General features: G+C 39.7%; 1 protein-coding gene across 1 annotated transcript in view; it reads left to right on the top strand.

Annotated features, from left to right (window-relative positions):
* LOC124595019 (coiled-coil domain-containing protein 40) overlaps window positions 1-27,034 on the top strand; it is a 384,638-nt gene that overhangs the window by 324,227 nt on the left and 33,377 nt on the right. The window contains exon 10 of the mRNA XM_047133570.1: window positions 26,554-26,762. Coding sequence (XP_046989526.1) covers window positions 26,554-26,762 — 209 coding nt within the window. The remainder of the gene's footprint in view (window positions 1-26,553; window positions 26,763-27,034) is intronic.

The following is a 27,034-nucleotide window of genomic DNA, read 5'->3' on the forward strand; positions in this document are numbered from 1 at the left end:
ATAGTAAAAAAAGCATTGCTGAAAAAGAGGAGTTTGTTTACGTGTGATATAAATTTAAGTGTTGCCGGTGGAGGGGATAAATATTAGAGGGAGACCAATGGATGAACATAGTAAGCTGGTTGAAATGAATGTAGTTTACAGTAGTTATTCAGAAATTAAGAATGGTGCACAGGATAGACTAACATGGACTGTTGCATCAAACCAGTCTTCAAACTGATGACCACGATAATTAAAAATAAATAAATAAATAAAAAAAATAAAAAAAAGAAAAAAAAAGAAACGTATCCAAGTTTTGTGTAGGTTTTGAACTTTAAAAATCTAGATTCTAACATTTTATGCACAATCTAGATATACTGTTTGTGTCCTTTTCTCATTGTTTTTCAATGATTGTATAAAAACTCATATGGGTGTTGTGAAACTATGTTTTTTCAAACACTGAATGCAGTGAGAAACATAATTAGTACCATATCATCAGTTGTGAACTACATTTGTACTTCTATAAATTTTGGCTGTAGTATCTTCCCTCAGACAATCGTTCATGCTGGTTTTTACACCTAAATCTACATGCCTCAAGATGTATTTCTGAGAATTTGTGGGACCTTAAAATTGTTGTGTGTGTAATGTATTTTGTAATAAATCAATGGTGTGCAGTCCTGTTGTTTATGCTAAAAATTCTTCAGTATCTCTTTCTGAAAATTGTTTCTATTTATTTGCTTATGTGATCAGTGCACTATTTCCACTTTTTTCCATTGACTGATCTGCTTATTGTACACCAGTTTTTAGGATTTACTATTACCATGACATTGATTTCTGTGGCATTATTTTGTATTTTGTGCACATTATAACTTTGATATCACATTCAATTAAGTGTCCTTCTTCAACAGCTGTTTAGTGAGCACAGAATACATCTGTTTGAGACATAAAGTTAAATTCAATGAATCAGTAAACTTTATTTTTCTCTAGTAATAACGCAAATCAAACAGTGGGAACTCCAGGTTGGAATAGCAACAATATAAGGAGAAGGTAGATTGCTACACGACACATTGAGTTGCAGACAGGCACAATGGAAATATATATTTGTTTGACTACCAACCAGCTGCCTGCCAGCATAAATGGCCACTGCCATGCTGTGGCCAAGAGCAAAATAGGTCACCCTATGGCACAACATGGAGCTGAACATAAAATGCTTGATTGAAATGGTTGCTCCACTGCCTGAGCCATCTAGGTCCTTCCCTCCACCACCAGCTTTTCTGAACTGTGCATATGGGAGTTATCCTTACAACACATTCTACGCACCTGAAATTATCCCTGCCTCATCCCACAGTGACTACTGTCCTGACAACCTCCACCCAACATTTTCCACCTCCTCTGTCCTATCACCTCCTCTCTATTCTCATCTCCCACCCTCTGCCAGTGCACCTACTTCACTCTCCCCTTCCCCACTCCTCTCCTTTTTTGTTCTCAGTTCCACCCTCCACCCCCCCCCCCCCAACTCCCCCCAGCCCTCATCACCTTCCTGCCCCATAGCCTCCTGATGTTGCACCTGTGGGCAGTCTACTCCCTGTATGCTCCACCAGATAGTGCTCTTCTCTGTTCCTATACCCATACCCTGCTATCCCTTCCCCTTTCCCACCCCCTCCAGATTGCTGCTTCCATTCTACATGTCATTTGCATTCTGGTCCGAGCTGCCAGAGATGGCGGTCATGCGTATGTAAGGTGTGCTTGCTTGTGTGAATTAATTTGTGTGTGTTTCCTTTTCCTAAGAAGCTTTGGCCAAAAGCTAATGTGTAAATCACACAGATCATATTCTTTTGGGCCAGAGATTCTGTTTTTAAAGGAAACTTGCTATCCTTGTTACATAATATATCCTGAAATTTATAGAGAAGTATTGAGATTAATTTAAAATTATTTGTTTACTGTTAAAAAATGTACCAGCCACAATGCAACTCCACTGTTAATGGCATGAGATGAGCTGGACACTGTTTGTAACAGGAAAGCACTTTGAGTGCTGTCAAGCGATTTTAAGCTGCTGTGAGTGAGTGTGATGAGAGAGTGTGGTGAGAGAACTACCAGCAGACTCTTAGCAGAGACACCAAAAGTCTGTTTACAGGCAATACACTTGTTGACTTAAGTAGTGTGTTGGTAGCAGGACTAGAGGCCTTGTACAGTGGAAGCAAGAACCCAGGAGAACTCAGTGTACAGCACCCATCCTCATAACCAACACATCTGAGTTGCCGTCTGCCACTGAAACTGGAACAGAGCCAGTGAGCCACATGTCAGTTGTTGGTAAGTCTGCTATGTTCCTTATCAGGGGGAGGTAAACACTAAAGGGTAGAGGTTTGTTAATTGTTGGCAGTTCTAATATATAGCAAATAATGGCACCCCTCCTGTGTATGGCAGCAAGGGAAGCAAAGGATCACCTTGTGCACTATGTGTATATTGCTGGAGGCATCATTCAACATGCTGAAAAGGCTGCTACAGTAGCCATTGAGGGAACAAGGTACAACCAGTGCAGATTGATTGACAAGAATGATGTTTGTCTTTTGGATTCCTAGATAGTGCATGTTGTATATTGAACTGGGAACCTAGAAATGATGGAGAGGCTTTGTCCCACCGTAGCCTGCAGTGGTCCACAACCCCACAACAGGCCACAGCAGTCCACCCACCCCACTGCCACCCCACACCAAACCCACGGTTTTTGTGTGGTTTGGCCCCCAGTGGATCCATCCGGGAACGTCTCATACCAGACAAGTGTAACCCCAAATATTTGTGTGGTAGAGTAAATATGGTGTACATGTGTGTGGAGACAGGGTTTGGGCAGCAATTGTTGACATACTGTAACGGAGACAGAATAAGGGTAATCAGCCCACATTCGCCAAGGCAGATGGAAAACTGAAGTGTTGACAGAAGAGCCAACTCCGTGTTGCTAGAGGAGGCCGAAATGCACACGTTTATTTACACGCAGACTGGCGTGAGGTCTGGAACAGGTCAGAGAAATAAGACTAGCAAAACAGGAGGTACTGGTAGAATACTTAACTTTAATCCACAATCGGTGTACATCTCTCTTGACTGCACATAATTTCCATTTCAATATACATTGGTAATGGCGCCTTGCTAGGTCGTAGCAAATGACGTAGCTGAAGGCTAAGCTAACTATCGTCTCGGCAAATGAGAGCGTAATTTGTCAGTGAACCTTTGCTATGAACGTCGGCTGTACAACTGGGGCAAGTGCTAGGACGTCTCTCTAGACCTGCCGTGTGGTGGCGCTCGGTCTGCAATCACTGACAGTGGCGACACGCGGGTCCGACGTATACTAACGGACCGCGGCCGATTTAAAGGCTACCACCTAGCAAGTGTGGTGTCTGGTGGTGACACCACAAAAACCATGTAAAAACCATCCACAGGCTGGCCAGCACAATGGACCTCGACACAAATCCGCCGAGTGGATTCATGCCAGGGACCAGCACACCTTCCCACTCGGGAAGCAGCGCATTAGACTGTGCGGCAAGCCAGGCAGGCCTCCTAGGTAGTACTTGAATTATTCCAGTGATTGGCAAAGAAGAAGACCAACCTTGCTGGCAGAATTTTAAAGAAGTTTTCAATCTACAGCATTATTCCCAGACCTGATTGTGACCCCTTGGTTATAAGCTTGGTAGAAATCTTGAACCAGAAATTTCAGAGGTCCTGTGACAGGCTAGGCTGAATCTTTCTAGACTTCTGCCATAAGGATCTCCCTAAATATGTCAGAGGTGCACCACACATCAGAGGCTGTTACGCAAAAATGATGTATGTGAGGTGCACACAACATTTTATTTTTACATTAACCAACTCTCTGCCCAGTCCAGATAATGATGCTGTGAGAGATCCCAAATTTTAATGTAAGATCCAAAGAAATGTCCTCCATGAATGGGACCATTAAAATCCTAGTGACCAACAGCTGAAGTATTTTCTAGAAAATCGCAGAAGTGTCAGAGTTTAAAGCACCCCTTGAAATCTGTGAAGATCATATAATAGTAGGTACAGAAAGCTAGTGAGTTTTTTAGAATAAACTTTAGTGTATAAAATCTTAAAATCATGCTTCATAACTTCCATAAAAAAACATTTCATGAGAAGGATAGATTGATACTCACCACACAGAGAGGGCATTGAGTTGCAGACAAACACAATGAAAGAGAGGATAGAGGGATAGCAGGATAGGGGTTGGGGGAAAGTGTTGTGCTGCCTGTGAGAGTGAGAGTCTGCAGGGACATGATGTGTACAAGATAGGTCTGCTAGGTACAGAGCTGGGATGCTGTGCTGGGGGCAGAAGGTGACGGAGGCGAAGGGGAGGGGGGGGGGGGGGGGGGGGGAGGGGGACATAAAAGGGAGAAGAACAAGAGAGAAGGGTAAAGACTTCGTGGGTGCATTGGCAGAAAGAGGGCATATATAGTGCATGAGTGAGAGTGGGAATGGGATAGTGGACTGGGACTAGTGAAAGTTGAGTTTAGGGTGAATGCAGGAAGGGAGGATATGTTGTAGAGAGAGTTCCCAACTGCACAGTTCAGAAAAACTGACGTTGGTAAGGAGGATCCACAGAAGCACTCAATGAAGTGACTCAGGTCATCAGTCACAATTACTTCTCCTTTGATGGCATCACCTGCAAACAAATCCTTGGTAGAGGGCGACCACATAGCACTATCCTATGCCATAGCAGTATCCTATGCCAATCCGTTCTACATCTATATCACACTCCACATGACACCATACACTGTTACCATGCACCACTAATAGTCATTTCCTTTTCTGTTCCACTCACATATAATATAGAGTCAAAGAGAAATTACTGTCTGTAAGCCTCTGTATGAGCCCTTATTTTACTTATCTTTGTGGTTCCATTGTGTCTGGGTGCAGGCGCAGGGGGACCTGACCACAGTTCATGAACAGCTGAAGATGCTTGTGGCCATTGTCAGCCATATGCAGGCTGTTGCTTTGGGGTGTGGTGTCAGAGGAGAAACTGATGTGTCACATAGGATACCTCAGGTGCCATTTGTTTTACACACAGGTTCTGCTGTTGAGAAACCTACCAGCATACTTTATGTGGTGGCTCTCCCTCACTATAGGATGAGTAGTGGATTGTTAAGCAGTCGCATCACTTGAGGGGTGAGTCAGTATGGAGACTGACAATCTTTGTTTGCCCATTCACCCTGTGAGTGGACAGGTGGCTGCTCCTTTAGCAGCGTCTGAGTAGTCACACAGGGGGAGGGGTTTACGAACTATCAGAAGCCCCAATGTTAGGCATGTTATGGAGCCCCTTAGGGAAAGAGCATCCATGTCTGGAAAGAAATCCAATCTGCACTCTGTGTGTCTGCTCGGATGCCTCACCCAAGATGTGGAGGAGGCCCTGCCCACAGCTATTGAGGCTGCACAGTGCATTAGTGTGCAAGTTGTTGCTCATTTTGGCACCAGTGACATCTGTTACTTGCACGAAATGTACGTAGACAGCAGTAGAATCATTTTGCAGTCAGTGTCAAATGCCAGTTCTCTAAATTTCCGTAATAGCGAAAAGAATGTCGTCTTCCCACCAGGGCTTCCCATTTGAGTTCACAAAGCATCTCCATAACATTTGCATCCTGATCAAATCTACTGATAAGAAATTGAATAGCATGTGCCTGAGCTGCTTCAACTTCTTCATTTAATCCGACCTGATGTGTGCATCCCAAACAATTGGGCTGTACTCAAGAATGGGTTGCACTAGTGTTCTCTGTGCTGTCTTCTTTGTAGATGAGCTACACTTTCCCAAAATTCCCCAATTAAACATAGTCAACCATTTGCCTTCCCTACTATCAAACAGATTCGCTCCTTCCATTTCCTATTGCCTTGCAGTAATATGACCAGAAATTAATTAAAGTGACTGTATCAAGAAGCATACCAGTAGTGCTGTTTTCAGCTGACATAGGATTGTTATTCCAAATCATTCACATAAACTTTTATTTTTCTGCATTTGAAGTAAGCTGTCATTCATCACACCAACTAGAAATTCTGTTGGAGGCATCCTGTAGCCTCCTACAGGCTCTCAACGATGACACCTTCCTGTACATCACAACGTCATCAGCAAACAGCCATAAATGCTGTTCACACTGTCCATTAGATAATTTGTGTGTATAGAGAATAAGTGGTCCTTTCACACTTCCCTGGGGCACTCCTGATGATACCCTTGTTTCTGATGAGTGCTCACCATCACGGCCAATGCACTGAGTTCTACTAATTAAGAAGTCTTTGAGCCACTTGCACATCTGTGAACCTATTCTGTGTGCTCAGACCTCTGTAAACAGTCTGCAGCGGGGCACAATGTCAAATGTTTTCTGGGAATCTAGGGATATGGAATCTTGACTGTTGCCCTTCATCCATGGTTCTCAGGTTGTCATGCAAAAAAAGACCAATCTCAGTTTCACAAGAGCTATGTTTTTTAAATCCATGCTGACTTGTGGGCAAAACTTTTCTGTCTCAGGAAAGTTTATTACATTCAAACTCAGAATATGTTCAAGAATTCTGCAGCTGACTGATGTTAAGGATATTGGTCCATAATTATGCAGGTCCATTCTGTTACCTTTCTTATATACAGGAGTCACATGCCCTTTTCTGCAGTTGCTTTGGACTTTGCATTGGGTGAGAGATTCACAATAAATATGATCTAAGTAAGAGGCCAGTACTGCCAAGTACGCTTTGTAAATCTGAATTGGAGTTATTGTTTTTGTATTGGGATTATTTGTTTTCAACTCTTCCAGTTGCTTCTCTTCACCAGGAATGTCTATTTCTATATCCTCCATGTTGTAGTCTGTGCAATAGTCAAACAATGGTATGTTTATATGATCCACCTATGTGAATGAGTTCTTAAATGTAAAATTTAAAATTTCAGCTTTCCTTTTGCTGTTTTCTATCATCACTCCAGGTTGGCTGATGAGTGACTGGATAGATCCCTTCAGGCTGCTGTGTGATTTTACATATGACCATAATTTTCTCAGGGAGATCTTTCACTAAAGTGTTGTGGTGGTGGAAGTAGTTGTAGGCTTTGCACATCAATCTTCTTATAGACATACAAATGTCCACTAATGTTTGCCTGTCAACATTTGCACATTATTTTTTAAAATGAGTGAAACGAGAGTGCAACAATCTCTCCTCCCTCAGCATTTTCTGAATATTATTATTAAACCACAGTGGTTCACTTACTTGGCACACACACCACCAGAGCATGATTTACAGTCAGTTTAAACTTTGTCCATAATTTCTTTATGTTCATCATATTAGAACTAAATGGCGTACATTCATTGTCTCAGCAGGATGTTAACAACTGCTTATCTACTTTTTCTAGTGTAAATCCTCTCCTAGTCGTCTTGATGGATTTATTAATCCTAGTAACCATCATTGCTGTAATGACATTATGATTCCTAATCCCTCTTTCTGACACCATTGGTAAGGTCAGGCCTGTTTGTAACTGCAAGGTTTAAAATATTTTCATTGTGTATGGTTGTCTCACTAGTTGTTCAAGGCAGTTTTTGGAAAATGTGTGCAAAAGTACTTCACAAGATGGCCTTTACTTACCACCTGCAAGTAATCCATAGATGTCCCAGACAGTATTGGATAGGTTAAAGTCACTCCACCTAATATTGCATAATCTGGGTATATCTGCATTACTGAGCATAGACTTTCTTTGAATGATTCTACAAGTGTTTAGTGGAATTGGATGTTTGGTAAAAAATGTCCTCTAATTAACTTTAATTCACTTAGACTTGCTAATTGTGTCGAGATAACTTCATTGTCGGACTGAATTTCAACCTCAATAGGCACCCTCTTATGGTATCTAATCTGTATTTTCAATACACATTCGATGCCTCACTAAATACTTTGGAGCTTTGTATTTCAGGTTTCATCCCACTCTTCAGTTCCAAGAATAATTTGAGTGAGACAACTTTCATGGAGAGCAATGAATTCAGGAACGTTGCTTTGAATTGTTCAACATTTACCATTAAAATTTGGGCAATCGAAGTGTTTTTACTTTGTATGCAATCTGATTTCACTTTCTTCCTATCAACTGGTGAGTGTTCATCAAAGGACCTTAAACTACTGCCTATCCTAAAAAAAAAAAATCATGTGCTCTCCCAAGTACTCTGTTACTTGAGTAACTGTTTCCTTTGTGTAGTGCACCCCCAACCTATGAAGGTGGGTCATACAACTCTCCACTCCATAATGCAGGTCCAGAATTCTACAGCCACGACTGTCACAGAATTGACGGAGCCTTTGGTTGAGACCCTTCAGTCAGTTTCAAACCAAACTCTGATCGACTCTGGGCACAATGCTGCAAATTGTGAGCTCTTCTTGAACCCTGTGAGTGAGGCCAGCAGTCCTCATCTTTTCTGCCAGCAGCCCCAAGGAACTGAGGATTGCCTTGGAACACTAAAACAGGTGTCATTAGTGCTGCCCTGAGCAGCAACTTACAGGCTACTGCACCCTGCACCCTCAACAGCCTTATGCAGGGCCTCCTCTACACCTCATTTGAGGCCCCCAGCAGGCTCTCTGAGTGCACATTGGATTTATTTCCACCCCTGGATGCTATTTCCCTAAAGAGCTCCATAACACGCCAAACACTGGGGCACTCAGTAATTAGTAAATCCCTCCCCCTATGTGTCTACTCATACCCTACTAAAGGAGTGGCCAGCTCGCCACTGACAGGGTGAATGGACAAACCCAGACAGCCAGCCTCCACAGTAACTCTCCACTCGAGTGATGCAACCCCATAACAGTCTACCATTCGCTCCGCAGTGAGGGTGGATCCTCCACATTGAGTACACTGGAAGGTGTGTCAACAGCAAAGCCTGTGAGCAAAACCAGCAACGCCTGAGCTGTCCTATGTGGCATGCTAGTTTCTCCACTGCCAACACACTCTTAAGCAATGGCCAGCTGATGGCTGACCATGGCCATAAGCATCTTCAGCTATTCACAAATTGTGGCCAGTTCCTCCTGCCTCTGCACACAGCTCTGACACACTCAAGTGGTTCAGGTTAATTGTTGGCATCTTTGAGATTTGGATGAAGTCCCTTCCATACAGCCTAGTCACCCACAGCTGTCACAGTCCCTGCCAAAATATACCGAGAATCTCACTGGGGCCTTTACAGACCAAAATTATCCTCCATAACATTGTTAGGAAACCTGTATCCTGTGCCTTGTCTGTCCAGTCCTCTACCAACTCCCGCATACCCACCATCTCTTGTGACTCAGTATCATCAAGGACTGGACCAAGATACCGACTACCTCTCATAGTATACTGAAATCAGGAATATCCCATCCACTATCTTCCTGACCTCTCCCACATTGATGATCCACCTCCCACTGAATGTACACAATATTTTTATCCATCCCTACTCCACTGCTGCTACCAAGTTCTTGCCTCATGGCACGTATCCTGCAATAGACCTAGATGCAAGATCTGTGCCATACATCTTCCCGCCACCGCCTACTCCAGTCCTGTCACAGGCATTTCTTATCTCATGAAAGGCAGAGCTACATATGAAAGTAACCATGTAATCTACAATTTAAGCTGTAAACACTGCGCTACTTTCTATATGGACATGACAGCTGACAAGCTATCTGTCCGTTTGAAAGGCCACTGCCAAATTGTGGCCAAGAGACAGTTAGGCCATGGAGTTGCTGCACATACTGCCCAACATGACATGTTTTGCATCATCGGTTGCTTCATGACCTGCACCATCTGGTTCTTTCTTACTGACACCAGCTTTTCTGAAGTGCACATGTTGGATCTCTCTCATTTGTGCAATCTCTCTCGTCTCAACCTTCGCTAATCCCAGTCCTCCACTCATCTATCCTTTCTCACTCCTACTCCAGCACTGTACATGCCTTCATTCCACCAAAGCACCATTAGTCTTTTCCCTTTCTCTACTTCTCTCCTTTCCCCTCTCCCCTTTCTGCTCCCTGTGACCCTCCCTCCAGCATGGTGTTGACTCTGCACCTAGCAGCCCTATCCTGTCCTCATCACATCCCTGCATGCTCTCACTCTGACAGGCAGCACAACATCTTCCCCCACCTGTACCCTGACATCCCCCCCCCTCTACCCTCTCTGATGCCTCCTCCTTACCCTGCCATCCACTCTGGATTGCTTCTTACATCACACACAGTTCCAGCCTGGTGTCAGGCCACAGTGGCTGGAGACAATGGCCATATTTCAGAAGAAGTCCTTTTGGCCTGTCTCTGACTCAGTGCCTCCTCCATGTGGCGAATAGCACTCTATCCTTTTCATAATATTGTTGTTATTCCATGCTGGACTTTCCAGCCAGTGTCTGATAAAAGACTTTTTTTTATAGATATACTCCACAAGCTGTTCCAATCCAGAGATCATCATCTGGCCAAACTCTTAAAATTTTTCGTGGTGAGATCTAAGTGTATATCAGAAGGATAGGTTAATGGTAAATGGAAGTGTTATTTATTTGTTGCAGTACACCATAAAGTCAAATCCATTGAGACTGAAATTGAAGTTGCATGTGAGACTATTTGGCCAAGAGTCAGTATCAACCCTGGGCAAAAATTTATAATTCGGTCCTTCTACCAATTACCAAACCAACTGCCACATTTAACCAAAACCATCAGACAGAAAGTCAGTTTTCTAGTAAAAATGTTTCAGACTTTACTGTCATCATCCATTTATTAGAATAACTGCAGTTTTGCAAGTGGCTGCTGAGGCAAGACATCCTGCAAAAAGTAGTAAAAGCTTTCTCTGAACATTACTGAGAACAGGTATTTTGGAAGCCCACTCATGATGGGAATGTATTAGATCTAATGGAAAAAGGCCCCTGACCTCTTTCAGGATATTCATTGTAAAACTGGTATCAGTGATGATAATGGTTGTCGAAGCAGCAGTTTAAACAAGTAGGAATATGTTCAGTAAACTAGATAAAAAGGCATTCATGTCATATCAATAGGAGTAATTCAAAACATTTAACTCTGGGCAGGAGCATGTAGATGAACTGCAGCTCTACTGTAGAAGAATAGCTAACCAAGCACTACATAGAAATGCTCCTGGTCATTACAGCTGCAACACTGTGAAGGTAGCATCCAATAAACATCATATTGGTGAAGAGTACTAGAGGTTTGGATATGCAAAAGATCAGCATTTCAGGGCAATCACCCGAAATTGGTAGGAGCAATGTCATCTGCATTATGTATGTAAGGAAAGATTACATAGCAGTTTTCTGTTAGAAAAGACATTTGAATGTTGTTTATTTGTAAGAAGATGGAATATTATCTGTCTGTGAGAAGATCATGATGTGCCATGCATAAGAAGGAGAAACACCTACCAGCACATATCAGAGTTTGACAGTGACAGGATCATCACCCATTGAGACAGTGGCTTATCATTCTGTGATATTGTTGCTCTCATTTGTGAAGGTCCCATGACTGTAATGTGAATGTGGAATCAGTAAGTTACGGTGGGTTCATACTCAGTGCCATGCAGGATTTCATTAGCCTCTCATGACTGGCACTTAAGAGATCAGACAAATTGTTTGTCCTGCCATACAGAATCTTACAGCCATGTCACATACTTTTGATCAGGAAGTGAGATTGTTTGCAGCAAGACAAGTATCCACAAGGATGTTGAGACAACATCTGGAGCCCATGGACTATTAGCATGATGACCATTGTTGCATCTTCCCTTGACATTACAGCAGACACAGGTTCACTCAATCACAACACTGGACACAGGAGTGGCACATCATCAACTTTTGACATGAGTCCTTATTGTGCGTGGTGGATGCCCCAAGGAGAACAAACATTGCTGTATTACTTTTGTTGTCCATGCAACGCTCTGGTTTGCATAGCTGGTAATGTGGACATCAGATGTTACATTTGTGACATGTTAAGGCTGATGGCTGTGCTCTGTCTTTGAGGTCTCTGTGACATTATCTTTCAACAAGATAACACAAGACTGCATGTTGCCTACACTGTCCTGACTTACCATGTTACAAAAGGTGTTCAGCAATTGCCATAACCAGCATGTTGTCCTGATTTCTCATTGACTGAAAGTACCTAGTCAAGGGTTATTAAGAGAATGGAATGGCACTATTTGCTAGCCACTACAATTCATGTGCTCCACCATAGAGTTGAAGCAGACTGGAATGACATATCCATGTTATCATCCAAACTTAGATTCAAATTAATTCAACAAAACTTTCAAAGTCTATGCAATAAGCACAATGAGTTGGACACCACTGCAGAGATTGGTAACTGTGATATTTCAGTTATAAGTGAAAACTAGTATACAAATGAACTAATTAGTGTATGTCAGCCATTCTTCATGGCCTTTTGCACAGCCTTCAGCAGAAAAGAGAAACGTGGTGGGGTAACAATCATTGCTGTGAGGGGTAATAGTTATAATGTAATAGATTTAAGTACTTTCAGCAAAGAGGGTAAAACAAAACTAGCAGTAATTAACTACAAGTGAGAGAAAGAGAAATATTATAAATCTATATAGATCTCCCTGCAGTAGACTTGAAGTTTCTGTGAAAATCTTAATGACTAACTTGTTGACATAGACAGTAAACACTGCAATACAAATGGCTGAGTTAACATCGTCGTAACTAGAGATATAAACACTGACAACATGCTGTCTACTGATTCCAGTTGAAAAAGTAGTGTTAATACCATGTCAATTTAGTTTAACTTTGCTAATAAATGAGCCACTAGAAAGATAAATAGCAGCAAATCATGCATTAACAACATAAAAAGTAATAACTAACATACCTCAGTACACCAGTTATGAAGCTTGCCATTTCAGACCATCGTGGTGGTCATCTACTGAAAGAAGCTTAAAATCATTATGTCAGCAGTGAACAGAAAAAATTATGTCACATGAAGAAACACCCATGATGACAGTGTTGAAAATCTCAGCTGTATGTTAAAAAGTTTACAATGGGATGGAAACAACTGAACTACTTTCAGTAAATTTGCATCAGGCTTTTATTATTGCTTCAATATCTCATGGCCAGATATAACTTTCCAATAAATGACTGCAAAACAATGAAAAAAAAAAAAATCATGACGTGAGAACAGTGAGAGAAAAACTTAAGAGTTTTCCAAAGTACAATGCTAAAAGTTGGCAATAGTCATAGACTAAGGGCAGAATTTAGGAACTATCATGATTATTACAAAGCTCTACTATTAGGAACTAGAAGTAAATATGTAGCCATGATGTTAAGAAACTCAAGTAAAACTGGCACAGCTGCTTGGAAAATTATAATTTGCTTTAGGGATTGGAAGGACTAGGCTGCTAGTGACCTTACAATCAACTGTAGTGGGAGTGTTGTCAGATCACAAATGTTTATAATGAGTACTTTTCTTGTGTTGATGACCACTTCAACTATCTTCAGCATAGATATAATGGAATTCCAGTAAAACAATGCATATACTTGACCCCAACTGACAACAAGGAGATAAAATACATAGCTTAGTCACTAAAAAATTCAATATCAGCACGCTATGATGGGTTTGCTATCAGCATATTAAAAAGGTCTGTAGACAATGTGTCAGATGTCAAGGCCACAACAGTAATTTATGTAACTGCATTATGTAGTTTCCCAAATAATCTAAAATAGCACAGATAACCCCAACTTACAAGAAAGGTGTTGTTGTTGTTGTTGTTGTTGTTGTCGTCTTCAGTCCTGAGACTGGTTTGATGCAGCTCTCCATGCTACTCTATCCTGTGCAAGCTTCTTCATCTCCGAGTACCTACTGCAACCTAAATCCTTCTGAATCTGCTTAGTGTATTGATCTCTTGGTCTCCCTCTACGATTTTTACCCTCCATGCTGCCCTCCAATGCTAAATTTGTGATCCCTTGATGCCTCAAAACGTGTCCTACCAACCAATCCCTTCTTCTAGTCAAGCTGTGCCACAAACTTCTCTTCTCCCCAATCCTATTCAATACCTCCTCATTAGTTACGTGATCTACCCACCTTATCTTCAGCATTCTTCTGTAGCACCACATTTTGAAGGCTTCTATTCTCTTCTTGTCCAAACTAGTTATCGTCCATGTTTCACTTCCATACATGGCTACACTCCATACAAATACTTTTGGAAACGACTTCCTGACACTTAAATCTATACTCGATGTTAACAAATTTCTCTTCTTCAGAAACGATTTCCTTGCCATTGCCAGTCTACATTTTATATCCTCTCTACTTCGACAATCATCAGTTATTTTACTCCCTAAATAGCAAAACTCCTTTACTACTTTAAGTGTCTCATTTCCTAATCTAATTCCCTCAGCATCACCCGATTTAGTTTGACTACATTCCATTATCCTCGTTTTGCTGATAAATCTAAAACTGAAAACTATTGATGCATCTCAATCTTCCCTGCATTTTCTGAGGTAACTGAGAAAGTTATTTACATCAGACTAATGGTATTCCTGAGTCTACAGAATATAATATTGTAAAACCAGAGTGGCTTGATGAGAAACAAGTTAGGTTCAGTAGCTGCAGCACAGATAATAGACAAAATAATAACTGCCGTAGAGAACGAGGAGTATGTTACTGGAGTATTCATTGATCTTGTAAAAGCTTTTGATTGTATTTCAATGAAAGCCACCTAAATGTCTGTGCTTCAGAGGCTGCAGTAATGGAATTTAACATCAGGAAATATTATTTGCTATGAACTTATCCACAGAAAAATTCTGGAGAATGATAATCCAGGACAACGTCAACTGGGACATGGATATAGATTCCTTAGCATGTAATGTGTGTAAAAACATATTTGCCATTAACATGATTAGCAAATATTGCACAGATATGTATGTGCTAAAAATGAAATATCATTCATTACTCTCATCTAATTTGAAATCTGCAGTTGAAACATGGGGTGCGACAACACAAAATAATCCAAACATGTTACTGACACTGGAGAGGAAAGCTGTCAGAATTATTTGTGGTGCCAAACCCAGAGACTCATGTCGGAACCTATTCCCAAAATTAGGCATAGGTAAATATATGTACCCTGTCTAGTCACATTAATATGACCACCTGTCTGAAGTCTGAATAACCGCCTTTTGCAGTGCACATTGCTGCAGGATGTGCAGGAAGTGAGTCAGGTTCTGGAAGATACTGACAGGGATATGGAGCCATGATGACTCATGTGGCATTGCCCAGCTTTGCTAGGTTTCTCTGTTGAGAATACATGGCATGAACAGCCTGAAAAAGGTGGTCTTACGAATTCTTGATTGGGTTTAAATCTGGAGAGTTTGGTGGAGTAAACTCATACTGGTGATCTTCAAACCATGAAAGTATGGTGCAAGCTGTGGGACACATTGCTTGTCCTGCTGGTAGATGCAATCATACCAAGGAAAAGCAAACTGCGTGTAGGGATGGACATGGTCTGGGAGGACATGGTATTCAATGATAGATGCAAACGGTTGTTGATCAACTATGCCTTTCAGAATGATGAGAACTTCCAGAAATACCACAGAAACATTCCCCAGACCATAACGTCCCCTCCTTATTTGCTTTCAGACATTTCACACTGTACACACCAACAGCCATCTGTTCAATGGAGCAGAAAATGTGATTCATCTGAAAAGGCCAACAGTTGCCACTCAATGGACTTTTAGCTGTGGTATTGGCAAGCAAATTCTAGTGAACAGGAGTCATCATGGATGCATGAACTGGGAACCTGTTGCAGAGGCCCATATGCAGCAGCTATCACTGAACAGTCGTTGAAGAGACACTGCTGGTAGCCCCTTTGTTTATCTGGGCATTCAGCTGCTCATTAGTTGCACATCTGTTCGCAAGTATACATCTCCACACCCATCATTCATCTTTGTCATGTATTGCCTGTGGTCCACTACAGTTACCTCGTCACCAGTTCTGGGCAGTATGTTTTAACCACGGTGGCACATGAACAGCTCATGAACTTGGCCACTTCAGAAATGCTTCCTTTCTTGTCCCAAAAGCTAATGATCATGTCCTTTATTACGTCAGATAGATTGCTTTATTCCGTCAGATAAATTGCTGCATTTCCACATACAACAATGACTGCACTGTTTTTCACATCCCCCAAGACATTTCATATATCTTCCACTGCTAGTACTGCTATGTGCCATCTGTGAGTGGTTATTGCAGGTTGCTTTCAAACATAGATGGTGGTCAGATTAATGTGACTGGAGCATATTAAAAAAATTTTTGCAAATTGTAAAATGTGATGTTATTGTGTTTGAGGTTTGTTTCTAGAAACATGAAATCAATTTGCAGTTCTGTTCTTCAAATTTAAGGATAATGTGCTAGACTTTATATGCTTTGATGCAATAATTTGTAAATATTCATATAAAAATGATTAATAAGGCAAACACATACCAAACCAATTATTTTTGTTATTTTTATAGTAGAACTTACTTGTTAATACAAAATCACCATCCTTAACAGATTGGCAGTTGTATTTAGATGACTCTACACAAACCCAAACAGCTTTGCAAAAAAATTAGCACACACTGTTTCCAAATCTCTATTTACTGGAATGTGGTACTTGATGATCATTAATGTAGGTTTCCTGTTATTAGTTCTTGGGTGGTGTCTCTTTGGTGAAGAACCATAAATCATCAATGAAATGCTCCAATCCTTGTCACTTTTGCTTCGAATTCCAAATACTTCATTTTTGGCCTTTAGTAGGAAATGTGCTGGTATATTACAGGAATGGAAACAACCTTCCCTGTGATGGCACAGTTGTGTGAACATGGCCATATCAGGATCTTTATTGCAGTTCCTACTAAAAGAAATGGAAGAGAGTCATAAACCTGAATTTTGACTTTGTACCATTTTAAATTGTAGTATGAGGTGTGATCAATAAGTAAAGGAATTTCTTTACCGTATCTACCCGAATCTAAGCCGCACTCGAATCTAAGCTGCACCTGAAAAATGAGACTCGAAATCAAGGAAAAAAATTTTTCCCGAATCTAAGCCGCACCTGAAATTTGAGACTCGAAATTCAAGGGGAAAGAAAAGTTTTAGGCCGCACCTCCAAATCGAAACAAAGTTAGTCCATTGTGATATGAGACACAATTTAGGTCGAATGAATGACGATAAAGCTACAGCAGTTTGGTTCGAGTTGTAAGCTTAGCAGTTAAGCTTTACCAAGTAGCCATTGCTATGCGTCAGGCGCTCCGTCCGTATTTATACGGGTACCCTTCGTTTTTCACGTGCTTCATCTGGTTTACTGTACTGTGTCATGCATTGTTTGTCGCGTTCTGGTAATGTGTGTTCGCGACCTGTCGCCGCTCACGGCATGGCTTGCTGTGGTGTGCGCTGCCGCCGCTTACAATTTAAAAACAAAAAAAAAAAAAGAGAGGAATCGTCTCATTAGCGAAATAATGGCAAGAGACTGCTATTTGTTGTTATTTACACTGCTGCTTTCTTTGATAATGATCAACAAGAACCAAATAATAAACTGCGTATGATAGAAGTTGTTCTGAACGAGAATTTAACGAAAATTTTTCTCTGTCTGAAAATCTTTGCAGACGCCTCTTTAGTACATTACTTTCTGCACAGAAATTAGAGTCATCTTAGATTTAAAAATCTACTCAATTTCATTTCTGACTGTATCACTATTAGGCATAAGAATAATACGAATATAAACATGACATGATATGTGTATTCTTCCGCGTTTGCTGTTGTCTCACTCTAGTTTCGTAGTTTATTAGGCAGACAGGATTTAAATGAGATAGCAGCAAACACGAAAGAATACATGGCAAAATGTTTATATTGGTATTATTCTAATGGTGAAGAGAATACTGCATGTGATTCACAATTCATAAAAGTTCCCATTAGCAACCATCTCTTCTCACAGGTAGGAAAAAATTCAGTTCAGAAACATTGCAAACAGTCTTGCCAGTTGAATTTTCGTAGTACATTGAAAAGCTGCTACATTCGAAGATGAACAATATGGAATTTGTATTTACTTCGTTGGATAATGTATGAAAATGCAGTGGTCGAAATTCGGGGCGGAGAAAAAAGCTCGTCTTTCACCTTTTTTTAAATTTATTTACTGACGCAGAGAATTTGGCGCCAGAATTTATCTTTGTGCCTGCAAAGCATGCCTGTGTAGCGCTACATATATTCAACGGCAGAAGTTAGTTGTGGCGGCACCTACCAACATATTTCAGAACTTCCGCTTACTTTGCACTCGATTCTAAGCCGCAGGTGGTTTTTTGGATTACAAAAACGGAAAAAAAAGTGCGGCTTGGATTCGAGTAAATACGGTAATTTGTGGCTTTGTACATGTGATTTTCAAATTTTTTATCTTGTTGGTACATATGTTCCTTATGTATATTTTCATTTTCATCTGTTTTGAATATTTTAGTTTATTGTTGACAATCAAAAAGGTAAAACACGTTTTTGTATGCTTGGAGAATTTTTACTTTTGAAAAAGATGGTTAAAAGAATTTGCATTAAATTTTGTTTGAAAAATGGCATAAAGTACAGCTCTGTATTTGATGCTAACTGTGGCATTTCACGAGTCTGCTATCAGTAAGACAAGAGTTTATGAGTCATATAAACATTTCAAAGAGAGTCAAAAAGATGTTGAAGACGACGACCTCCCTGGGCACCCTAGCACAAATTACCGGTGACAATGTGGAAGAGGCAAAGAAAATGGTTCTGGAAAATAACCAAATCACCATCTGAGAGGTTGCTGATGGTGTTGGTGTATCCTTTGACTCATACCAAGCAATTTTTTGGATGTTTTTGGTGTGAAATGTGTAGCAGCAAAGTTTGTTCTGAAATTGTTGAACTTCAGTCAACAATAATGTCATGTATATTTTGACCAGAAATTGCTGAATGGTGACACCAATCTGGAACTTCTAAGGAAGATTATAAAAGGTGAAAAACACGTTTACATGGATGTGACATCGAAACTGATACCCAAATGCCCCATTGGAAACTGCCTGACGAGCCAAGGCTGAAAAAAATATGACAAGTTTGATCACACTATTTTCTTCAATTACTATGGGTTTGTACATCATGAGTTCCTGCATTATGGTTGTATGGGCAATAAGGAATACTATCTTGAAGTTATGCACCATTTGTGTGAAGCAATCCAAAGAAAATGACCAGAATTGTGGCAAAACCACTTGTGGAAATTGCATGATGATAATGCTTCCACTCATACCTCAATGCTTGTTCATGATTTTTGGGTAAAACTCAAAACCATTATGTTCTCTCAGCTACCGCAGTCACCAGACAACTTCTTTATATTCTCGAGGCTGAAGAGAACCGTTAAATAATAACCATTGGTGAGGTAGAAACAGAATCACTGAAGGAGCTGAACACCATAACGAAAAGTGAGTTCAATTGGAAAAAGCACTGGCATAAGCATATTATATCTGAGGGGGATTACTTCGAAGGGAAGAAAGTTGATGATGGATTAATAAAGATTCTTTCTTTCTACCGCAGTCACTGGACATGCGCCCCTGCAACTTCTTTATATTCTCAAGGCTGAAGAGAACCATTAAATGACATCATTTTGCCACCATTGGTGAGGTAGAAACAGAATCACTGAAGGAGCTGAACACCATAGCGAAAAGTGAGTTCAATTGGAAAAGCACTGGCATAAGCATATTATATCTGAGGGGGATTACCTCGAAGGGAAGAAAGTTGATGATGGATTAATAAAGAGTCTTTCTTTCTACCGCATTCACCGGACATGCACCCCTGCAACTTCTTTATATTCTCGAGGCTGAAGAGAATCATTAAATGACATCATTTTGCCACCATTGGTGAGGTAGAAACAGTATCACTGAAGGAACTGAACACCATAGCGAAAAGTGAGTTCAATTGGAAAAAGCACTGGCATAAGCATAATATATCTGAGAGGTATTACTTTGAAGGGAAGAAAGTTGGTGATGGATTGATATGGATTCTTTCAGAAAAACAAAACTTCCTGTTACTTTTTGCTCACACTTCCTGTATCAATGTTCGTTAGATTCACATGAAACTTGGAAAAACTGCTACTTTAACCTATCTTTCAGTAAAAGAAATATATGGCAAAGACTGTTTATCATGTACGCAAGGTTTTGAATGGTTCAAGCACTTTCAAGATAGCCAAAAAGACATTGAAGATGACTCACACCTGGGATGCCCTTCAGCATAAAAAATGGATGAAAATATCAAAAAAGTGGGTAATATGATTTGATCTGATCATTGGTTGAGTATTTGATTGATTGTTGAAAGTGTAGGAATTGACAAAGAATGTGTAAGGAAAATTTTACATAACCAGTTTAACATGAGAAGAGTGTTTGTGAAACTGGTGCTGAAAATTCTCTTGGTTGAACAAAGAAAAGCTCATGAAAATGTTTGTATTGCCACTTTGAATGCCACTGAAAATGATCCTAATTTCTTGGAAAGAGTGGCAATATGTGACAAATTGTGGTTTTTCACTTATGATCCAGAAAAGAAAATTCAGATGAACAAACCAGTATTTAAACCGATGATTGATAGTTTTTTTTTTTTCTATATTCATGGGATTCTGCATCTTAACTGGGTTCCTATTAATCAGCATTACTACCTTGAGGTTCTTGCTCAACTCCATAAGAAAATAAGAAAAAAAAATGAGCTGGATTGTGGAAGAACAAGTCATGGGTTCTGCATGAAGACAATACACCGGCTAATATGATATTGTCTGGTAAGGGGTTTCTAGTGAAGTATGGCATCCCACTGTTAGATCATTCACCTTGTTCACCTGACCTAGCACCATGTGACTTTTATCTGTTCCCCAAGGTCAAGTCTGCATTAAAAGGGACAAGATTTCAGTCTGTTGAAGCAGTGAAAGAAAAAGTGTCGTGCATCATCAAGGAGCTGATGGAGGATGACTTCCAGCACTGTTTCCATCAATGGAAAATTCACATGGAGGATTGCAACAGGTGATGGCAACTTGATGCCCACATAAAGACAGTGTTCAGAAAAAAATGGATATTCCACCCAGCAGATTAACTGGGCACTGTCAGTTGAAACCAAGAATCAGGAAGTGAACAAATAGGAGAACACACCAGCAAAATTTTTAGCTTTTCTTCCTTTTGTGGGTAACATTTCATTTAGAATAGCAAGAATCCTCTGTAAATTTCACATGAAAGTGATTTTCCATCCACCATTTAAGATTGAAAACCGTTTGGGATCAGTGAAGGGTGATTTGCTATTGCGGAAGGCCAGAATTAAAAAATGCCTTGCCAGTGTGGTATGACTTACAAAGGTCAGACAACTCTCACTGTGAAAGAATGCTGCACTGAATATCAACATTGCAATTGCCTTTTGCAACCAAGTAAGTCCACTATTGCAGTTCAGTTGACTATGATAAAGCTATGATTCTGACAACATTAACTTCTTTTTGAGGATCCGTTTTTAAGGAGTCCTTGGAAATATGCCTGGCAGGAAATCTGATGAACCGTGATAGTGGCTACCAGTTGGGTAGTGTGTGGAACCCTATCGTCTCCATGATTTACTCTAATCAAAGACAACAGAGTGTGCCAATGGCCGCAGGAGTGGTAATGCAGAGAACAACTGAGTTCCATGGTTCCACCAGTGAAGGCACTGTCATCAGGAAGTGTGGCCCATCTGTCAACTTGCATTTTGAGGCATGTGTGGAATATTTGCAGCATGCTATATATAGTGGAATAGAGCAAGCCTTCATCAGTGGTTGATGGCTCACCTAAAGATGACTGGCAGGTGCCTAGTCACAATAATGTGTGACGAAAGGAACAACGACTGGCTGCAATCCTGAAAATTGTTTGAACATTCAGTTTGCTGGGAAAATTTTAAAATTCACAGCAGTAGTCTCCTTGTCTTACAGTCGTGTATTGATAAAAGGTGCAAACACATTCTTACTAAACCCTATCATGAGAATAGTGGAACAAGTTTAAAACTGATTCACAGCAAACACTTTTAATTTTTAATCTTACAAAAATTCATATTATTCAATTCCATAAAACTAAAAATGGCTTTCACATGTAGAGATTAGTGCATTTGCACTCGATGATATACCATGTGTGAAGTTTCTAAACATCCAGGTAGACGATAAGCTGAGATGCCACCAACATGTGGAAAAGTTAATCAAAAAGCTCAGTTCTGCTTATTTTGCAGTCAAAAAAGTTGCCAGTTGATGTCAAGCAGAAAACTGGAAATCCAAAATTAAAAAAAAAAAATAAGGAAGTGACCATTAGGCACTCCTATTATTTAGCACGACACTTGGATTCAGAGATGTAAATGCAAGTTAATACTATTATTTGTATTCAACAAGTTTCCATTTTTCCAGTATAGGGAGCTGATAGTGGTCTCTAAAATCAGTAAAATTAAATGAAAGTTTGTATGAAATAGTAGATAAAACAGTGGCTGGGTAATGTAAGAGGTGGAGCTTTTCTCTGGACATGAATATGCATATATAAAGTAATCTAGAAATAATTACCTTAATTATCCTTCTGGGTAGATCAGCAATAATAATAAGGCACAATCCATAAACAAAGGCGGCTGTGTGTGAAATAGTGAGGACAGTAAGCTATATAGGGTGTTTCAAAAAGGACTTAACAACTTTGAAAATTCATATACATTATTAAAAGAAGGTATAGAGCTGGGTTTAGTGTAATTTTGTTGGGAAACCTTTACCTTAAACTAAAGATGTTGTGTGTGGCTTCCATTGGTTATCCTGCACACCTCCCATCAGAAGTCAGTTTCTTTCCAAACTTGCTGTAGCATTGTAGGAGTAACTTGCTCAGTGGTGGGATAAATATTTGCTCTAAGTTCAGGTAGAGAAACCGACACAGGAGATATAAGGGTTGACTGAATAGTAATGCCTCCACATTCGTAACTCTTCAACAGTATTGGCAGCATTGGTGTGCGGCAGTAGTGGCTTGTTCCATAGCTTCTTCTCTACAGCTCCAGCTGGCGGGAAGCCTTAGCATTGAATGGTTGTGTTCTTACAGTGTAAAGTATGGAACCCTACGCAGACGGTCAGTCAATGCGATTTAAGCAATGTGCAGTCATTGAATTCTTGACAGCAGAAGGTGTCACCACAAAGGAGATTCATCCAAGAATGTAAGCAGTTTGTGGTGATTGTGTTGATTTGAGTACTGTGCATCGTTGGATGAGTGAGTTTAAAGATGTTGAGGTGGGAACATCTGACCTGCATGACAAAGAGTTGAACGGCCTGTGAAAGCAACCACTGAGTTTCACAAGCAAAATGTTGTCAGATTGATTGAGGACAATCGTCGTATCACTCAGAGAGAAATTGCAAGCACAATCAGCATTTCACAAGAATGTGTGGGTCACATTATTTCTTTGCTTGGCTATCCGAAGATCTGTGCACAATGGGTAGGTACCCTGGATGCTGATTCCTGAAATGAAAGCTGACAGATTTGAAATTTGCCAGGAACTCCTATCGAGTTAGAAGAATGAAGGTGAAACCTTTCTCCATTCAGTTGTGACAGCAAATGAAACATGGGTACACCATTACAACTGTGAGACTGTGGTTTCAGAAACAGTGTGTTGACTTCTTCCGTGATGGCTTCAGAAAACTTGTTCATCATTGGCAGAAATGTATCCAATTGGCTGGTGATTATGTGGAAAAGTGAATATAGGTAATTAAAGGTCACATTATAAGGATTATTTCTGTGTTTGATTTATTAAAATATTCCCATCCAAACCCAGTTAACGAAGGTGGAGGTATTACTTTTTATTCAACCCCGTACAAATGTGACATCCTTGATGAATTCCCAAAAAGGATCGAGTGGTGTCAGGTCTAGGGAACACGGGGGCCATGCTATTGGCACATCATAACCAATCCATTGACCTGTAAAGCTGTCACTGAGAAAATGCCGAACATCAGCCAGGTAGTGGGATGGTGCACCATCTTGCATGAAGTAAACATTTTGTTCTTGGTCATCCTCATCGATCTGGGGTATCAAAAATTGTCATAACATATCCAGGTACACTAGTCCGTCAATGGTTCTCTCATAGTAAAGAAAGGGGTCGTACACTTTGTTCTTGTTTAATGCACAGAAAACACCAAACAGTCATATGTGGGATTTGCAGTTCATTAGATACATGCTGGGTTGATTTCATAGGGCTGTTGACAAAATGTTGTCTCACTCGCTCAACGATGTAATCAGATGTGCTTGGACAACCTGCTGATTTCCCATGTCTTACTGAGAAATCTGTTTCTACAAAACATTTGTGCCACTCATAAATTGTAGGCCTACTAGGAGGATCTTTAGCATACTTGGTACAGAAATTATGCTGAACTGTTTAACAACCTCCTTTGTTACGCACAGTTGGATGACCATTAATTGTAATAAATGTTCGTGGAGTATAAAATATTGGCTGGGTCTAGTGGCAATTTAAAAAAATTACTTTTTTATTATTTTTTATTTACGGGATCTCCTTTGATTCGTTGCTTGAATTTCTTCTGTCTGGAACCCAGATTCTCTTGTAGGTCTGGAAACTTAATAGGTTGATGTGTTTCATGAATAACATAGATGGCAAACTGATTCGTATGTAATTTTCATATTTAATAGTCCTAGATGCTTTGCTGCCATCAATTACAATGTTCACTCAGTGAAATACATTCCATTTGTACGCAACTCGAATTTACAATTTGTCCAGTAACTGAGCACAACAGTAAAACTTTACATCCCTCCTTCCTTCCTTCCTTCCCGCCAGAAAACACTACTTGCACACAGTTAACACCAGTAAAGATATACTGAGATTGAAACATAGAACATTAAATTAAAAATAATTTACAGAAAATGAAATTCACTCAACAGCACAATAGAACAATTATGATAAAATATATATTCAGATAAACAAAATTTTATCTTTTTGTAGTACAGTAATTTTATGAAATTTGTTTTTTAATCATGGGGGTTTAATTTTGCAGGATTTTTATAAAATAATTATTTTTTGTATTTATCTTTTTAATTAGGCATTTTTAGTTTGTTGAATGAGGTTAGTATTAAGTATCAGATTTTAAATGTATTTTTCCAGTGTGAATTTTTTTTAGGTAAATTAATTTTATAGGTGTCAGAGAAAATTTTGTAATTGTATTAGCACGATATATATTACCATACAGTCGTAGATTAAAACATTTCAAATGAAATTGAAAGAAGGATAAGATCATAAATTTGAGAATATACATGGTCCAGACGGCTTACTGCACGTTACATCTGTTGTCACCGACTTCGATTCTTCAAACCTAAACACACAGCTAGCACGCTTGGGTCAAGTGAAGGCAGCCTTCTTTAATGCAACTGCTGGTAGCAGTCATTACAGTGTGAATCGGCTCTACCGAACTACACAAGACAAAACTTGATGTATTTCCTGCAAATTGAGACTACAACACCTCTGTAGATACTATGAATTAATTTATATGAATTTTCAAAGTTGTAAAGTCGTTTTTGAAATGTCCTATATTATAAAAACTTGCTGTTGTTTGTTGTTGCAGATAAATATAATTTTTATACTCTTTTAAGACAAAATATCAAGACTACTATATATGCAATATAAACTCAGTGAGATGCAGTGGTATATTCCATGTTCCCTATTCTCTGTGTGCTTCTAAGCAATATTGTGTAATATGACATGGTCCACACCTCTGAAGGCAGTCCTACATAATATGATTTACTTATAGTGTACACAGTGCGTGACCTATTTGGAGGAGGGGCCATGCTTATTAATTTCAGGAAAGGGGAGAGGTGAAGGAAATAAAGCATAATTTCTTATTAAATGAACATCAAAACCATTGAAAAAACTGTGTTTATTAATCAGCAAATATACTCATGTTACCACTGTATAATATTTACCTAATACTTACTATGTAACTAATTGTACAGTTTGAATGAGATTTTTACATATCATTTCAATTTCTGGCAGGTAACATTCAAACACATTTGAATCTTCTATATTCACGTTTGTAGCAGTTTCTTTTACATTGGCGTATAATACAAGAAAAACAGCATGAATTGGAGTTACAATGGTATTGGAATATTTTAGAACCTAGAACTATCCAGCATTTTCAGCTGCATGGGGACCAAACATGTGTGGTGGAATAGCTCTGAAATTTCACGTCGCACAAACACTTGTCAGACATTATCTGCTACCGGTTCTGGCTTTGTTTGTACTGGATTGCTACATCTGTCTGTTTGCTGGGGCATAATTTGAGCTTGATTTGTGAACCTCATTCCTCACCCTTCCCCCTCATCCTCCATAATAAAAGGAGGGTAAAGGGTAACTCATTCCTAGTTGCTAACACCATGGGAATCATGAATGGCGTTTGTGAGTGGATGAATGAATGAATGAAATTAGTTTTTGTGGGGAAGATAAGCCAGTAAAAAGAGTGAGCTGACTTAAGTTTTTTCTGCACATTTTAGGATCTTACTCCCAACTTGGCCACTCCTGTAGACAGTGATAACTTTCTTGATAGTAAGATATTTCTTTCTTTATTTTTCATTTTTTTAATTCATCTTCCTAATCAAAATGATATCTTTTCAGAGGTGTCAATTTTAGATCAGAAGAACATGACTATAGAAGAGGAAATGGATGATTACAACAAAAAAGAAAGAGATGTTTGTCATTGTATCAGAGACCTTCTAAATAAGTTAGACAAGCTGAATGAGAAATTGTGCGAACATAAAGAATACAAAGAAGCTCTTGACAAGCACAATATTATAACACAGACAGACTACCTCAACAGCCTCAAGGTCAGAATTAGGAAAATAACATTGATTCCTTATAGAGAAAGTTTATAACATCATATTGTGTTATTGACATACATAGTTGTAGTTTACTGTACAATAAGACCATATCAGTGGCTGAGACATGTAGCCTAATCAGTAAGGTACTGAGCTGCAAACTTGCTCATTGCTGATTTGAATCATCTTCCTGTTTGTAACATATTTTTTGCATATTTGACCTGAAAAAAATTAAAAACATTAACGGATTTTTTCCATCAGCAGTTGGTGGAACATAACAT

Source organism: Schistocerca americana, chromosome 2, assembly GCF_021461395.2.
Source record: "Schistocerca americana isolate TAMUIC-IGC-003095 chromosome 2, iqSchAmer2.1, whole genome shotgun sequence".
In the NCBI taxonomy this organism is placed as follows: Eukaryota; Metazoa; Arthropoda; class Insecta; order Orthoptera; family Acrididae; genus Schistocerca; species Schistocerca americana.